Raw genomic sequence first — 13,659 nt, 5'->3', positions numbered from 1 at the left:
TGGCTAAGTATGAGAGTGACTCGTCAAAGGAGAGACTTACTCCTAGTGGCCGAGCGGGTCTCCAATAAGCCGAGCGGGTCGGACGCCACTCAGATGAGGAGCTAATGAGCCCCATGCTGTCCGAGTGGGTGCCATGAGGTACTTAGCTTTAATTTGGCTAAGTATGAGAGCGACTCGTCAAAGGAGAGAGGGTCTCCTAGTGGCCGAGCGACTCGATTTGTTTGCACTTAGCTATTTTCGCTAAGTGATAGGGTACTCCTGGCCTAGCCGAGGAGGTACCGCGAGATACACGCTCCACTCGGGAGGCTAATGAGCCCTATGTTTGGCGGAGGAGGTGAATTTGTTTGCACGCTCGACTCGGGAGGCTAATGAGCTCCATGTTTCGCCGAGGAGGTGAATTTGTTTGCACGCTCGACTCGGGAGGCTAATGAGCCCCATGTTTCGCCGATGAGGTGAATTTGTTTGCACGCTCGACTCGGGAGGCTAATGAGCCCCATGTTTCGCCGAGGAGGTGAATTTGTTTGCACGCTCGACTCGGGAGGCTAATGAGCCCCATTATTGGTCGAGGAGGTGAATTTGTTTGCACTTAGCTATTTTCGCTAAGTGGTAGGGTACTCCTGGTCTAGCCGAGGAGGTACCGCGAGATATGCTCGACTCGGGAGGCTAATGAGCCCCATGTTTGGCCGAGGAGGTCTTGCGACGCTACTCGACTCCCGAGTTGGTCTAGTCGTTGATACTTGGCTATATTTCGGCTAAGTTGGTTAGGACGCTCCTCTTATGACTGAGGAGGTGCCAATGAACGAGCTTCCCGACCTGGGAGGGCTTTGTTAGCTCCATGCTTCCCGAGGAGGTATTCTAACGCTACTCAGATCCCGAGTAGGTTCAATTGTTAATACTTAGCCGTTTCTCGGCTAAGTAGGATGCTCCTTTTCTGACTGAGGAGGTGCCCATGATGGAGATTCTCGACTCGGGGAAGCTAGCTAGGGAGATCCATGCTTCCCGAGGAGGTCTTCTGACGCTACTCAGGTCTCGAGTAGGTCCAATTATTGATACTTAGCCGTTTTTCGACTAAGTTAGTCGGGGGAGGCTTCTCCATATTTGAGTGCCGTTGGAGAAGTTTTTGTTCAGGAGATGACGAACATCATCGCACCTCCATCAAGTGTATTCATTTGACCAGCTGAGGCATTCAAGCAATTAGCCCCACGCTGGATGATCGGATAGGGTAGCATCATTCCTTCCCAAGGCGATCGTCCAGCGGAAAACGAGAGAGATCCATGTTCCTGGGGGACCCTGCTGGGCCCGAGAGGGGTGAAACGCCCTCGAACTTTTGCAAAGTATAGTTTGCCCGAGCAGCTCCCTTGGCCGAGATTGTGCCTCGCTTCAAGTTATGTGCAAGACTGAGTGGCCGACCGGGTCCCTGTCCGAGGAGGTATCAGTGAATTACTTAGCCTAAATTTGGCTTAAGTATAAGGGCGGCTCGACGAAGGAGAGAGGGTCTTCTATCAGCTGAGCGCCTCGATAAAGGAGTGAGAGTCTTCTATCAGCCACATGTCGTCCGAGGGCGCCAATTAAGTACTTAGCTTGAATTTGGCTAAGTATGAGTGACTCGGCAAAGGAGAAGGGTCTCCTACTGTCCGAGCGGGTCCGGATATGGAGGATATGGGTCGATTTGAGCCTCGCCACTTTGACATCATGAATGTTCTGGTGTGCTGTACTTAGCCATTTTCGGCTATGTTAGTGAGATTTCCCCCTCCTGACTGAGGAGGTGTCATGGCGAAATTCTCGCCTTTTGAGTCTCCTTTTGCTTGCCTTTATTGACTTGATAGTCTTAGTTTTGCTGGGCTGATCTGGGTGATGCAAGGCTTTTGATAGTGTGCCTTTGAAGCCGAGATAAATTTCTCATAAGTTCAGTAGGCATCTGAGGCCGAGTAGATGTCTCGGCTGAGCAAGCACCCAAGGGTGAGTGGGTACATCGAAGGAGTAGGTACCATTGATGAGTTGGTGCCTTTGATGAATAGACACATCTGGCTGAGCATATTCTTTTCGCCGAGTGGGCACCCAAGGATGAGTGTGTACTTTAAATGAGTAGACATCGTTGATGAGTCGATGTTTTTGATGAATAGGCCCCTCCGGCTGAACTACATCATAAACCCGAGGGTGCCACTTCTTATTCTGGAGAGGTTTTACGGTTCTGAGTCACCACACTCCTTGCTCAAGGCAGTCTTCATGGGTTGTGTTCTTTCATACAACTTGTTCCGAGTGATAACGTGTTTTATCCTTTTGAGGGTTGATGCGATCCTTCCCTCTATTTAGGCCCTAGCCGGTTAGGCTGACCATCTCAGGAAGGACGAATGATCTCCTCACGACGAGTGGAGACCATACCCATCCGACTTTGCTCGAGAGTTTGTTGAGGGTATGGGCATTGGGTCAGCTACTCATATCTAACCTGATGCTGCCGGATGACCGACTCCGTAGTGGATTCTCCATTGGGGTGGAATTCTCATCATTCGAATAGAGGGATAGCACCATAGGTGCATATGGATGCTTGAGCTCTCCAGGAACGGTTGGCTTGGGAGCATGTCTTCATGGTTGGGCCATTGCTGAGCAGCAATGAGGTGATTTTTGCTGAGTAGCAACAAGGTGAATTTTGCTGAGTGGTGGCGAAGTAACTTCTTGTACTTTCCCCACAGACAGCGCCAAACTGTTTCTGCTAAGAAATTGAGGGTGATCACAAATGCTGATGTGTGCTGAGAGACTTGATGTAGGCCCCAAGAAGGTATGTCTAAGTCAGTTGATGATTGAGGTAGAGAGAGAAAATGGATCAATGTAGAGAGAGATGCTCTGGTTTCCGTAGCTTAGAATTGCGTACCTTTGTCTGATGAGACAACCCCTATTTATAGAGGATAGGAGTCCTAATAAATGAGGGTATTTTAGTCAGCTCCAGCTGGTGGAGGATTTGCTTCCCTAGATGTAGGGGTATTTTAATAACTCTGCCATAGGTGGGCTGGTCCAAGAAATGGGCCCAAACAACATGTCTCTTTTTGTCTGATAAATAATTTATAATATCACATACAAATATAGCCTCCCGTGCATTTTGCACAAGTTTAAAGTTACTTATATTAATAAATGAAATTTTTTTGTTACTCACGACCTATCCCTGGCCTAATAACTACTTCCTCCGTCCCTTGATAGAGTGCCCATTTCTTTTTTGGACACTATTCAAAGGTAAAGAAAGCCCTCAAAAAATATTTCTAATATATAAGAAAAAACATAGTCATGTGGGGTCTTGTTTGATTCGTCTCATTACGTACATTAAGAAAATCAAACTTTTATAATTTTTACTAATATGAAATTAAAGATATTAACGATACAAAACATGCATTGGAGAAATGGACACTCTATTAAGGGACGGAGGGAGTAGTTCTTAAATATATTACGCTCGGATTCCTTAAAAAAAAAAATATTACGCTCGGAATATGGTCCGGCCTCAACAACTAGTGCTATAAACTAGAGAGAAGTCCCGTGTGCGGCTGTGCCTGAAACAAAGAGAGGGGAGCTAGAGGGGGAGATGAGTTACACAGAGGAAACGCTGACTGAGAAGAGGGAGGTGGACTCCATCATCAGAGACACTCTCGACAAAGTTCTCGTCCTCCGCTTCGGCCGTTCTTCTGACCCCGTTTGCCTCCAACTCGACGACATCGTATTTTCTCTCTCTTCCTTTTCTTTCTATCCGACTATCATTATTCATTATTATTATTGCTTAGAAGTTTTCGATTCGACTAATTCCTAATTCTTTATTATTAATTTGTAATTGTAATTCAATTATGCAAGCAGATTTTGTTTCACATTCCTTTGATTATAAACTTTGCATGATGATCAATTTAGAATGGCTTAGAAATTTCTGATTAATGGCAATATGGTTGGATTATAATTAGTTTTTGTGTAATCTTGCTTGTGTCAGTTGGCTAAATCAGCTCGAGATGTCTCGAAATTTGCTCGTGTTGCATTGGTTGATATTGATTCAGAGGATGTGCAGGTGTATGTCAAGTACTTTGACATCACACTCATACCTTCGACAATATTTTTCTTTAATGCACACCATATGAAGATGGATTCCGGGTATGTTTGCTTCTTTTATAGCAGTAACGCGCTGTCGATGTTCTTGTGTTCTTGCATTTAGTTGTCAGCATTTCCTGTCATATAATGTTCTGGCTAGGTGAAGGTTTATTTGATTATCAAGTCAAGTTAACCAGATGTATGGTTAGGAGTTAGGTGGGACATTGCTTTTGATGGTTTATTATTGTCAACAGTGGCGGATCCAGGAATTATGTGACGGAGATACTAATTAAATTATCAAAATAATCACATCAATAATTCATAGCCGTTAATCAATTGACACCCTTATAAGGATGTGCTTTAATGAAATCTAATGATATAATCAAGGATGTGCAAAAAAGTCTATATTTTCATGTTAAAATTGTTAAGTTAAATTCTTGTTGAAAATATGGTTAACAAATTATGCGTTTTACAGTACTTCGAAAAATTTGTCAATAACTACATTCTCAATAGATCACTATGTGACTTACAAACTGTTTTTTTTAGTAATGAGTAGATTATAACCTATTAAGGAGGTTTGTATATATTATTGCTTTCTCTTTCCTAGATATTCGGTGCATGATTTTTGCCCAAAAACAATGTCATAATGTATATATTTATTTTAAATTGTGAGTCCAGTGATTTTGAGTCAAACAGGCAAGATGTGTTTATAGTAAGTAAAACTGCTTTAAATGTAGAATTATTCTACTTATTTTGAAAGGTCGTAAGTCACGTATTGATTTTAGACAAAGTTGTAATTGACCTAATTATAATATAATATAATATCTTTTTTTATATTTGAAGAACCCTAAAATGGTGAGATTTAGCATTTATATCGCGGTTTTTTCACCAAATATCCCCGACAAATCGCGAAATTCATATACCCTCAATGTTTCACATATTCACCATATACCCTTAAGTTTCTGAAAATGTTCACCAAACACCCTTTTTCTAACGGACGTTAGGTTGCCGTTAACGTTATTTACAATATTGCCATCATTAATCCCGAACCCCTAATTTTAACCCTAATCATAACCCTAATTCTAACCCACCCTCCCCTCCCCTCCCCCAAACACTAACCCACCAAGCCCACCACCCTCCCCATCCCCTCCACCCCCAGGCCCACCCCCACCCTTCCCCCTCCCCTCCCCCTGCCAGTCCCTGTCCCCTCGTAGCCTAGAAATTCGGAAACTCCCCCCTTGAATTTCCGCAGCGATCTCTAGATCTCTTTGGGAGTTTGTGAGAAAGGAGAGAGAAGGTGCGAGGAGTAGGGGAGCGCGTTTGGGGAGTGCGCAAGGTGGTCGAAGGTTGGGTGGCAGCATGGTAGTACGATTTTGGGCACACGAAAATAGAGAAGGAGAGGGAGTGGGGACTTGGGAATTCGAAGAGCAGGGGTGGGGGCTGGGAAAATCGGCGGTGGAGGGGAGGGCGAAATCGATGGTGGAGGAAGAGGGGGTGGGGGAAACAGGCTGGGGGAAACAGGCGGTGGGGGAAACAGGCGGTGGGGAAACAGGCGGTGGGGAAACAGGCGGTGGAGAAAGAGGGGGTGGGGGAGGGGAAGGGGCTGCGGCTAGGGGGGAGGGGGAGGGGGAGGGGGTTGGAGTTGGGAGGGGGTTAGGGTTAGGGTTAGGCATGGGATTAGGGTTCGGGTTAGGGTTAGGGATTAGGATTAGGGTTTAGGGTATTAGGATTTTAAGGTTAGAGATTAATAATGAGAATATCGTAAATAAAGCTAACGGCGACTTAACGTCCGTTAGAAAAAAAAGGTATATGGTACACAATTTTGAAAAGTCAGGGATATATGGTGAATATCTAAAACATTGAGAGTATATGGTGAATTTCGCGATTTGTGAAGGGTATTTGGTGGAAAAACCGTTTATAATCGAGTAGAAATCAATTAAAAAAGCAAGAGAAAACTTGAGAATGAAGAAATATAAAATGCTGTCAAGCAAGTTAGAATAAAAGGTCAAAGACATGTTTCTTTAAAAGAACCTCTGTAACTAATATCCCAGCATCAAAATTCTTCTATGAAAAACACTATTAAAAATCAATAAACAACAACAAATGAGATAACAAGAAAGTAAGAAATACAAATAATTTGGTGCTATATAAAATCGAACCGCATACCTCACCACGTCACACAGAATTTGTTCTATGTCGGTAACCATCAAAATAAGTGCTTCCAGTTAATATATGCAAAAATAACTTTATGCAAGCAAAATGGGGTAAAACTGGCTTCAACATCCGCTCCTCTTATGGGGAATAGAAAGAGTGAACTAGGAAAGTTAAGAAAGAAAGAATAAGGAAAATTAGGAAATGAAAGGTTCAATGAATTGAGAGAAGTAATAATGTGTTATTGGCTCTAGGGGGCATAATTGTTGTAGGCATAAATCATCTATGCTGTAATCATTTAAAGATATGTATTTCATAATATGTGAGGCATATTTCAGTTTGTTTCATTTGGGTTTTCTAGTTTAAAGAAAAATCCTATCTAGATAGCCTATTATACTTCCATAAAAAAGTCATTAGTATGTTATCTCGGCTGTAAGGTTTTGTGATCTTCTCTAACAAATTGGTATCGAAGCTAGGCTCATAATAATTGTGTAAAACGAAGTAGAAAGTATGGCTGGTTTTTGGGAATGGTCTGCATGTAAATGATGTTTGCATGATGAAGTGGGCATTGCTTTTCTAAATGTAATTATTGGTGCCGGATATCAACCTGCAATTTGATTTTCAATATACTGTATATCAATTTTAGAGTTGTAAGATTGAGGTTTATATACTAAATTGCATCTACAGGACTGCAGATAACACTAAATGGATTGGAGCATTTTACAAAAAACAGGATTTCATCGATGTGGTTGAGGTTAGTGACAACTGGAATTCCTTTGGGCTCACATTGTGGCATTTGATTCTTGTGACTAGCAAAGCTTCAGAGACGAAATATAAGTAATGAGTGGATAATGGCCACTCAGTACTTGTTATTTCCTTCTTGATGTTGCTTTTTGTTGCCTATATATGTATAGATTGATAGATATTGAAGGGTAGAATTTGGCCTGTCCTATTAGGTTAAGTTACATATATGATTTATTGTTGCAAATGTACTAAAATCAAAGCCCATTTGATCTTTTATAGTTGAGAGGGTTAGGTAACAGCTCATGGCTATCTTTTCTAGAAGGAACCAAGGGGTAGCTTTCATATATTCGCATCATCAAACTTCCTTGTTTTGACTGCCGTGCCACCTAAAACTTCTTCATCATATTGTCAAAGCAAAACAACTCATATCTTCACACATATGACTTTATGTATAATCTGATTGCACACAATTGCTATATCTTTATCTCCGTATTTCAAATATAGAAGAAACATTTATCACTTGACTTCCTTCACATTTAGGAAACTATGACGATGTTAGTGAGGGTGTTAATTTACTCATGTTGGTGTGAGACTATAATGTACTTCTATAATTTATATCTTAACATAAAAAGTAAATATTTATAAGCAATTCAATATTGGAAATGTAAACACAATTATGAATTTGGGCCTTTGATTCTGCACAAAGATAAAAGCAATAGATACAGGGAGTTCCAGTTGCAAGTATAGATGAGCTACAATAGAGTCTCCTAACTAACTAGACTCTCTGGCTTTTTCGACAATTTCATTTACTTTATGTGTCGCGTGTCGATACTTGTTGTATCCATTGCATGGAATTGAAACTCTCCCGTTACGTTGTAACGGATTTTGGATTGCTGTTCCGCGAAATCTCGATATAGAACGTCATATAGAAGTCACATATTTCTCACCGCGTCGTCCATTACGTAACGGAAACTCGCTGCGTTAGAACGTTTTTATCCCAGATATATCCGTTCTTTTCAAACATGGGCCAAAAATATGTTATGAATAAATTATATAGCTGATGAAACATGATATTCTGATATATATGATTATATTATGTTGTAATAATGCTTCATAAACTAAAACAATGCAAGTGATGCTTCCTAAACTCCGCAATCTGTTACAAGCCGCTTCCGCAATAACGCAAACGTTACCGCGATCACGACCATATCCATGATTTTTGTCTTGATCCGTACTTGGATACTTCATTTCAAACTAAAAGCTTGACATTTTTCTATGAGATGGCCGAATCCAACACCTGGGCAACCGAATTCGAGTAGGTGCTTTATTTGAGTTGGAGTAGGATTGGTGTCTGGAGATTTCACAAGGACGAAGCCTCTAACACGTTCAAGATTAGACAGTGAGTACAACTTTGTCAACTGTTCAAAAACTTCCCTAGCCATTTAGCAACATTGGAATCATCCACAGAGAATAAGGCTTCATATTAAGGTGTTTGGCACGACCCAGGTGGTGCAAGATCAAGGAGAGTGTAAGAGAGCCCTATTGCAGATTTTCTTCCTTTGGAGTTCTCATATCGGTAGTTTCAACGGTTGGAACAAAGAGGGCCCGACAAGGAATCAACCCACCCCATCCTTACTGTTTACTTGTGCCAAGAGATATCCTAAGCATACTCAGGGCACTTAAGTAATTTTGCAGTCAAATATACTTCATTCGTTTTTTTAATATCAGTATCATATTGATTAGACACACTTGCCAATGCACAACTTTGACCAAAAATCATTTTGTGACAGTTTACTTAAATGTTCAACTGGATTAATTCCCTTCCCATCTTTAAATCTTGCACTTACATCAAAAATAAGATCATCCCAATCAACATTTTCCCTTACAGCTAAGTAGCTAGAAACCCAAATTACATCTCTATTAATCATGTACAAATTGGCCAAATCAACCCTACATTCTTCAGCTATCTTACACAAAGAGAAATACCTCCTGCATTTTTTATCCAAATTCTTCGATTTGTGCCATCAAATGAAGGAAATTGCAATGTAGGAATCATACCTTGAGCTCTATTAGAATTAACATCATGACTAGCATTCCTCAAATTTTCAGAAGTGCTGCTGCTCTCCTTCATCTCTTTCATCATTTTTATCAAAAATTGCGTATTGTTGGATTGCTCCTCGAGCCTTTCCTCCAACAATTTGAATCGCTCATCCATTTCTGAAAATGTCTTTGTGATTGCTCGAGAAATTGGTGACAGAATTTCAATTGTGAAGTACCAATTACCACAGAAATAGAAGAAAATCATCTGGCTTTTTCACTCAGACAATTAATCGAACACCTTGAGCTTAAGAATTTAAGCTCTAAAAATGGCATCTAATTACAAAGGGAATTTTTGAGTGGGCAGCACTTGGCTCTAATACCAATGTTGCAGGATACAAGTCCTTGCCTAAATGTGACTAGAATTGAATAGAGATAGAGATTGATAGATATAGGAAGAGAGAGAGATAGATTTAGAGAATGAGATAAAGAAAAGGAGAATGATTGTTTGATGATTGATTACAAACTAATCAATAACTATTTATAGACAGTAGTTAACAAGAATACAAGAGTAACGTAATGCATAATCAATTAGAGTATAACTCTTTTTCCCGCCAAAACTACATTAGTTGTTATTAACTGATTTCTCGCTCTATGAGAATGGAAGCAGTATTTCGGTTTCAGGTGGAAAATAGCCAGTTGTTCGACAAAGAGAGGCAGGTTGAGGGATGACAATCCAATCCGAATCCGACCTTAGTCGGCTCCGATCCGAAGGGAAAAATCCGAGTTGACTTCGACAAAAAGATAATTCGAATACGACTCCGTTAAAAAGTTCGACTCCGAATTGGAGGAGGGTCGGAGTCGGATCCCATAAAAAATCCGACTCCCGACTCCGCTTTAAGGCAATTAATCTTTTTATTGTTTATATTAAGGTATTATGTAAGTATAATCTGATTCTAATTTCAAGGTAATTGTACTATTTAAGAGTTTTGCATTGAAGAAATGATTCTTAAAAATAATAGTAATGTTTAGATTATATTTCCTCCGTTTCACCATAAGCGAAACACTTTCCTTATTTGGAATAATTACAGTCTAACCAAGCTCTCAATGGTAAAAAAAGTTCACTCTTATTACAAATATACCACCAAAAAGTAAGAGGGGAGTACAACTTCAATATTTCTTCACTCTATTTTATTGTGGACCCAACTTTCTCTCTCTAAATTCCTTGGTAACTCCCCACTTTCTCTATGTTTCGCTTAATTGTGAAACGGAGGAAGTATGTTCCATATATGATTTCCATATGATTACTAAAAAAATACTACTCCCTCCGTCTCATAATATAGTGCTTGCATTCCTCTTTGGGTGTCCCAAAATGTTGTGCCTATTTCTTTTTTATCAATTTGTTTGGACTAAATTATTCTTTATTTCTACATAAAACTTTCCAAAATACCCCTACTTTCTTGTAAAATATATGCCCCTATTTATTGTTTTACACTATTTCAAGGTATATTTATTGCTCTTTCATTTTATTTTAAAAGAAAAAGAAGAAAAAAACTAGTTCCAAGACAAAAATACCCAATAAACATTTACTTAAATATATATTTTTGTGAAATCCTAAAACTCTTTCCATTTTCCTTAATTCTTGTGAAAAATGAGAAGTGAGCACTATATTATGGGACAGAGGGAGTAATAATTAGATTATTTGTATTAAAGAAGATTTTTCTATTTAAAATATGGGGCGAAAAAAAAAGTCGGGTCAGATCAGAGTCGGATGTTAGGATTTTAAGTCGGATCGGAGTCGGGGTCGTATGTTAGGATTTTAAGTTGGACTCGTACTCAGATTTTTGGAGTCGGACTCAGATTTAAAATCCGACTTTTTGTAGGGTCGGAGTCGGATTATGCATAATCCGGTCCATGTCCGACCCATCGCCATTGATGCCCGCTTCATCCTCACAGCAGCATTTTCTAAGGAAAATCATGACTCTCCATTGGTAGGCCATTCGGGTTAGCTCAAACATACTAATCGCCTGATAGTGTTATTAGCCTTGTATGTATGATGAAGTATCCCTCCACATACAAGTTTGTGAAGTGTGTCAACTGTCAATAGCACCTCCGCCCAGCTGGTTTACTTTAGCTCCTACCTATCCTTCTCAAGTATGGGAAAAAATCACCATGGATCTCATAGAAGTGTGGGTGGATGAATTTTAGGATTATTCAGCCAAAGAAAGCCAGTTACCCTCTATGTTTCCCATTGCAAAAGCATCTTATATTATTCTTTAAGCACTTATTTTCAACCTTGGATTGGTCATCTGATTGCGTAATGGCAAGGGTCAAACCTCTGTCAATGCTTCAGAGGAACAGATAAAAGAAAGAGATACCATATTGTGGGAGCTCAGACTCAACTCGTGCGTGCCCAGCAGTTGGCTCCTGATTGTAAAAGGAAGGAAAAGCAGTTTGAAGGATATGTTCCTATCTTAAACTGCAAAAGTACAGGTAGCAGCAGTCCCTAGTCAAGCGACCATCTAGGAAGCATAGAACTCAGGATGGTCCTATGCCGAAGTCTACATCTTAGGGTCTGTGGCATACAAGTGTAACCTTCCTGTCACTGGAGAGAATTCATCCAGTCTAAGACCACTGGGTGGGGAGAAATTCACACCATGAGGGCAAGGCGAGTTTTTCTTTTTCCTTGTGGGAGGGGGGGGGGGGGGGGTGGAGGGGGAGAGGGGGTAGTGCTATAACATTAGGCCAACCAATCTCAACAGAGGGGACACATCATCACGAGTTGGTAAAATTTTCTGTTGGTACTTATTTTGTGGGAGATGGAAAGGGTGCATTAGGATATTTACTTGAATGTTAGTTGAGGAGTAGATAGTGATGTCACTAGGACAAGCAATATGAATAAGAGAAAAGGGCGGAGGAGAATATCCTGCAAAAAATAGTTTGTATTTTCTGTTTCGGCATTTTGGGGGTTGCTAGCTATTCGAAGTTTTGGGATTGTAATGCTCTGTTTGTATCAATACTATGATCAAACTATTTGTTTCCCTATTTTCCTCTCATTCGAATGTCGCTCTCTATCATCTATTCTATTACATGGCCTCATCTCTTTGTGCAGGCCTTGTTTGCTTGTAGCAAGTGGTTAAATTGTGTGTAGTGGCTGTGTGGTTTCGTCTCTGGACTTTGCTATAATCTCTTGTTGATCAAACACAATTTTCCTAAGAAGTTTTAACTTTTATATTAAGTTTCGCATGTTTGCAGGCTATTTTTAGAGGAGCCATGAAAGGCAAACTGATTGTGACCTGTCCTTTGCCTCCTGAACGAATACCAAAATTCCAATTATTGTACAAGGATGTGTAAAAGGTAAAACTCTGATTTTGGATATCTTGCTGAACGCAAGAGGGTTGAAAGATTAAATGCCTGTAATGCTCACATTACCAATCAATCGAATTAACATGGATGCTTCGAGGGTTGGTTTCTCTAGCTTTTCAAGAAGCAGGCTTGCGATTGGGAGCTTGCTGAAATTGTTTTGAAGAAGTCTGCTTTTATTAAGCTATTTCTCCTTGTCAATGTTAAATTATTTTGGTGCAGCCCTAGTAAACTTTGTGTACAGTGAGATTGCTTAGCTGGTTTGTTGTTAGTTTGTAGTCTATCTCTTGGAACTCGTTATTTTGATGTTTTTGGTTCTTAATATTAAAATCGTCCGAGACAAATTTACTGAGGGTTTATTTATCTGTCTATTCTCTCACGATTTGAAAGCTTTCCTCTTTTGTCTTAAACTGAAATACCTAAGCCGATCAAGAATTTTAACTCAGAGCTTTAACTCAGTTTTGAGAGGAAAGAGATACACACTCCCATTATCCTTTCTTTTTATACATATCTCTATCTTTCACCTCATCTAAAATGCAAAAAGGCTCCTTAGATGAAATACAACATTGCTTGTAGGAAGTCTGGCAGAGTACAAGCTTAATACCGAGAAAATTGTAACCGTCCCTATACTTCTTTGAACAATAAAATGAAGTTAATTATCAAGTAGAATTGTGTGTAGTGCAGGATCTTGTCCAGAGAGAAGATGAAAGCCGCCTCCTAGAGATTTTTCAGCTTCCAACTTTAAGGTGGTGTTGAGGTTTTCAACCAATGAAGAAATTCACAGGTGATTGTAAAGTCCAATTGCACCCTCCTTTTATTACTCCGATCTGCTTATGTATATTAAAATAAATTACATAATGATGTTGTTGGCAAAGATGTCTTTGGAGGAAGCTTTTAGATGCCTAGTGAATGTGTTGTATGTGACCATAATTATCGGTCAAATGTTATTCAATAATTCTTGTGCAGTTTGTATGACCACGCTGAAGTGTTTTAATCACCTGGTATGCTACAAAGATCATAACCCTGGAGTCATTCCTATCCAATGAGGAATGTGGCCTTAAAGGCTATTCAAATCTCCTGAACTACAGACTATTAAGGCTATGTTCTTTTTACCTCAATTTTCTTTATTAGAACTAATTGTAAAATAATTTGATAGCTCTTATTATCTCAACATTTTTTTGTTGGACGAAGTAACAAAGCCCAGATGTCTGTACTTCCTCTTAGAAAGTTTTGTATGGTTTGGGTCCACCAAAAGTTTATTTTGAACCCAAGTCTAAGTTGCCCTTATACTATCTCCGTTTTAATTTA

The 13,659-nt window shown here is 39.9% G+C and overlaps 1 protein-coding gene across 9 annotated transcripts; it reads left to right on the top strand.

The window, feature by feature from the left end:
- Positions 1 to 3,469: 3,469 nt before the first annotated feature.
- LOC104895048 (uncharacterized) lies at positions 3,470 to 13,659 on the top strand. 9 transcript variants are annotated; one of them, XR_007273663.2, is made up of 6 exons: positions 3,474 to 3,700; positions 3,962 to 4,119; positions 6,895 to 6,961; positions 12,244 to 12,345; positions 13,036 to 13,135; positions 13,318 to 13,659. XR_007273663.2 is itself a non-coding variant. In XM_048643530.2 (5 exons), the coding sequence occupies exons 1-4, from the start codon at positions 3,569 to 3,571 to the stop codon at positions 13,105 to 13,107; spliced, it is 429 nt and encodes a 142-aa protein (XP_048499487.1). In that variant the 5' UTR covers positions 3,470 to 3,568; the 3' UTR covers positions 13,108 to 13,135; positions 13,318 to 13,659. The 9 variants fall into 9 exon arrangements, 6 of the variants coding, with proteins under 6 accessions (XP_048499487.1, XP_057249433.1, XP_019104745.1 ...); XR_007273662.2 differs by having other exon boundaries at positions 13,031 to 13,135; XM_048643530.2 differs by lacking the exon at positions 12,244 to 12,345 and having other exon boundaries at positions 3,470 to 3,700.

The sequence above is a fragment of the Beta vulgaris genome, chromosome 1, assembly GCF_026745355.1.
Source record: "Beta vulgaris subsp. vulgaris cultivar EL10 chromosome 1, EL10.2, whole genome shotgun sequence".
Taxonomy (NCBI): Eukaryota; Viridiplantae; Streptophyta; class Magnoliopsida; order Caryophyllales; family Amaranthaceae; genus Beta; species Beta vulgaris.
Note: the sequence above shows the minus strand (reverse complement) of the source record. Positions and strands in the feature narration are given on the sequence as shown.